Here is a 4430-nt window from a genome sequence, read left to right on the forward strand (position 1 = left end):
CTAGTCAAGGCTGATGATATTCGTTTGTGGCTCAGCACTCTTGTCTAGCTCAGTTTAGAATGTTTCCCCCCTTTTGTACCTCCCCTCCCCTCCCTCTGTGCTTTTGTATATAATTTGTAAAAAGAGAACAAGAATACGACGCACATTCAGAAGCCTAAACACTGAATGTGATGCAACGCAACTCAGCAAGTCAGAATGGTAAGTAGTAGTACGCTGATCACTGGATATTCAAAAACAGAGATATCCATTCACAAATAGGACAATGGTCCAGTCTATAATGGGCACATAGCAAGGTAGCTGTTCGATGAAGTACAAACCCGCAGCCGCAGTCCTTGAAATTACAACCGTCTCTTTTCTTATCTATGGACGCAAGCATACATCCCTTCCCTGCGGTCCACAGACAATGAAAGCAAGCTGCTTCTTTAGACGACGAGGCCCCTTCGCACCGACAACACGAGATTCCACGCTGTTGATCAGTTGATATTCATGTCCTCCGACCCAGCGCCATCTCCATCTGCATGTTTGTGCATCTAATTGTTTAGAGGGGCCATTCCAGCGTATACAAGGGACCGATTGGTAGGTAGGTCATTACACGTTTAAAAGATGAGATTAATGCAAAACCATCAGTAACATACCCTCGTTTTCGGATGAACTGTAGATAGAGCTCCTTGAACGCTGTTGCTGTTGTCGTGTGGGCTGAAATAAGAGCAGTGTACAGGGATGAGTTTATGATGCACATTTATTTTGCAGGCCTTCAGAACTCAGAAGAACTGAACCTTTTTAGGCAAAATCAAAGATGAACTTGACAAAAACACAAGTTTGGCTGCTCCCAGCATATGATAAGTAGTACCTGCAACTTTGGCCTGAGTGCCTCGAGCGGTCCTTTGGGTTTTGCAACACCTTGCTGTCCAGACTGCAAAGCAAAATATCCAAAAAAAACAGTTCATTGGAACTCAAGCACTGAACAAACAAAAATCGAACTGAAGCTACAGAAGGATAATTTAATACCTTTCCGAGAGCCCAATCAGCAGAGTCAAAATAGGCCCGCTCGTGATCCTACAATTATTAAGAGCAATTTAAATGCTGAGAACTGGTGTTTTTTATGCAGTAACTGGTATGGACTGTTCAATTTTGGCATGAGATATTCAAATTCAAGTACCTTTGAGATGAGCGGTGGCTTTTTAGGAATTAGTCCTCCAAACTTCTTCTTGATTACTTGTTCCTGCGCATAACAGATTGTGCTTGATGTTAACCACAGGTAATTGATCATGGCAGCTATAGAGACCAACCTTCTTTGTTGCTCAATTAACCAGAATATACAAGACTAGCATTTAAATGATCATATAATCTTCAGAACTAGTCCTGAAAATAACCTGTTGCTGAGCCGATGGCATGGCATTATCTCCACTTTGGTCCATAGGTTCAGAATTTCCAACATTATCATGCCCAGCAGCATTGGCGTCCTTCATCCCCGACATGGTGCTAAAAACAAAAGATACAGATGTTAGTATTTATCACATTATATAGCACTAAAGTGAAAAGTTGTTTTTAAGGCATGAAATGTTTGAGCAATAGAGTTTGAGATAAACCAAAACAGAGGCTACTATTGTCCAATGTTGTTGACTATTTGCAGTTTGACTCTTAGAACAAAATGGCAACATTTTTAAATAGCTTGTGTATTTTGAATCGGTAATACTACTATTATTTTCGGTTTAAACATTATAATCAAGGAACCTTAGCTAGTTTTTGCACTGCTAGTTTCTGGATTAGTTCTCAGCCTTGTAAATCGTAATGGGTGTGCTACTTGTAGCTAAATATTATCGCTCTGCTATTTTCAGCCAATGAGTACCCCCTATAATGAGCAATTGATGTTGGCAAATCTGAACAACTTACTCGAAGTCAAAGAATGTGCTTCAGTTACAGAAATCAAGACATTACTTTTCTCTTGTTAGTTGTATTACTATGCTTCCTATCTGTCATTCAAAAAAGAAACTATATGCTTCCCATCTTCATGGCGTCAGGTATGCTAACATGAATATCCTATAAAAACCGTGGCCTGTGGATGAGCCCATCCAAAAACAAAAATAACTGGGAAGGCCAGTACGAAAGAAACGTGTGTTTATCTCTTGATCGATAGAACAAATAAACATCAATATGAGAACTTAAACAGATCAAACTGTTTTTTATTAATAAATATATGTTTCGAAATCTTTATAAGAATGTTAAATGCAACCCACTGGTCAGCACATCAACTCATTTTACAGCCCATTGGATCAACAAAAAATCAAGTACAAGCAAACTCAATGTTAGTCTGTCATGACAAGCAGAAACCTTGAGTATCTGTTTTATCGACAACTAACCAGAGGATCCACACAGATTGTTCTTTTTTAGCCCATCAGGTCCAATACTTTCTTTACATAATTGGGCAAAAACAAGCTAATGCTTCTAAATGGTAACACCTCCTACCGTGGTTCTAGATACAGAAATGAAGCAGCAGTTTGATACCCCGGCATCCCTAGTGGTACACAGAACGACTCTATCTACATATTGTCATCCAGAGCCTAAGTATAACAAGGCAAGATCGGAATACTGACTAGTTCACTACTACTTGTGTGTTTTCTTTGCTTGCTAAACAAATCTGAACAGCGGGTTGTCCCTGAATGCCAGGTAAATTGACAGTATCCTAGTAGATGGACTTCCAGCAGAAGCCTGCAATCTATTTGAACGCATGAAAACACAAAGCGCTCTCATAAAGCACACAATCCTCCGTGATCGAGAATCTAACAGAATGCTCTGATCCCCTGTTCTTGCTCTGCTGACACACGCATGGTCTCTGCCACTTCATTTGCTTGTTTGCTCAGCTGACCGCACCAGCTGGTTGTTGAATCATCCATCTTAAACAGACATAGTAAGAAACCGTCGGCACCACAGGATGAGGACTGGTGACTACTACTGGTGTGGTTTCTTTGCTTGCTGTACAAATCTGAACACTATCTTGTCCCTGAATGCCAGGTAAATTGACACTATCCTAGTAGACGGGACTTCCAGCAGGTGCCTGCAATCTGTTTGACCGTATGACAACCCAAAATGCTCTCATAAAGCGCACAATCCTCCGTGACCTAGAATCTAACAGAATGTTCTGATCCCCTGTTCGTGCTCTGCTGACAGCTGGCTGCACCAGCTTGTTGTTGAATTATCCATCCTAAACATACATACATAGTAAGAAGCAGAGGTAAAGTATTCTTGAATTATGCCCAACTCTGAGCAAGAAGCATGTGCGGATCTCTCGTTCCCTCTGGACCGTCGGCACCACCTAACCTACATGATCAGTGGCAGTCCGGGTAATTCTCTTGCTAATTTTCTCCCGCACATCCGGGATCAGAAAACAAACCAGCCGGCGAACGCTGACTAGTCAAAATTACCCGAGAACGCGCTCTCCTCCCAAATTCGGACGAGGCAACGCCGAGAAACCAGCCGGATCTAGCGACGGCGGGATCTACCAATCTACGGCGACAGCAGGCCAACGACCCAGCCCCGACGGCAAGCTAAGTAAGTAAGTTGCTCGGACTCTGAGCGGAAGAGGAGGAGGAGATCACTCACGGTTACGGTCACGGAGACGCTGGCGGCGAGGGAGGCGTCGGCTCGGCTGCTCCGAGGTGGAGAAATGGGGAACCGAGGGAGGGCCGGCGAGCAGCAGCGGCTCTCCAATGAGTGGAGGTATGTTTGTTTGTTGGCTGCTGCTGCTGATGCTGCTGCGATCGGATTGGTCTCGAATTCTGAGATGCACGGAAGAAATAGCTCCGTGTGGGGCCCGGTCGCCCTGGATTTCGGCCGTTGCTATCGTAGGCTGCCGGGCCGGCCGTGCAAGTTGCTACTCGGCCGGTCACCGGAGAAAAGGACATTTTTCTTCCTGTGGATTTTTTTCAATCTCCTGTAGATCTTTTTCTTTCCTTATTACTTCTCCGCTGAAAATGCCATTTTTTTTCCCAATTGATAAGCGTTACATGCGGCACGAAGCACTCCAGCCGACGTTTTTTACAACTAAAGTTGCCACTTGAAGAACCCCCAAAAAACTGAAAATTGCCGTTCGAAAACAAAATTGCCTGCTTAACAACTAACGTTACCATTCTCGCTTCATCAAATTTATCATAGAAAACGTTCGAAGTTGCTATGTGTTTGTGCCACACGAATGACACTTATCAAGGTCTCTTTTTGCAAGAAGAACCCTAAATTATATTGAAAATAAGTAGTGGTACAACACAACCCTAGAAAAATAAAAAAAATACAATTGCACCCCGGGGAACCAATCTAGCCCTACCTCCAACACGGGATGAGGGCGTGCCGCGGTTGCCGCTCCCTACCGGAGCCAACGAAAACCTTGGTTGTGCGCACAGATTAAAGACGTCAGGAAGTCACTATCCTCCATCCAG

General features: G+C 43.5%; 1 protein-coding gene across 1 annotated transcript; it reads right to left on the reverse strand.

The window, feature by feature from the left end:
• Nucleotides 1-225: 225 nt before the first annotated feature.
• Nucleotides 226-3874, reverse strand: LOC125530419. Its single transcript, XM_048694821.1, has 7 exons — nt 3601-3874; nt 1374-1482; nt 1160-1222; nt 1009-1056; nt 851-913; nt 636-696; nt 226-514 (listed from the first exon to the last, which is right to left on the reverse strand). The coding sequence occupies exons 2-7, from the start codon at nt 1476-1478 to the stop codon at nt 474-476; spliced, it is 381 nt and encodes a 126-aa protein (XP_048550778.1). The 5' UTR covers nt 1479-1482; nt 3601-3874; the 3' UTR covers nt 226-473.
• Between the last annotated feature and the right edge of the window lie 556 nt (nt 3875-4430).

The sequence above is a fragment of the Triticum urartu genome, unplaced genomic scaffold (genome assembly GCF_003073215.2).
Source record: "Triticum urartu cultivar G1812 unplaced genomic scaffold, Tu2.1 TuUngrouped_contig_6300, whole genome shotgun sequence".
In the NCBI taxonomy this organism is placed as follows: Eukaryota; Viridiplantae; Streptophyta; class Magnoliopsida; order Poales; family Poaceae; genus Triticum; species Triticum urartu.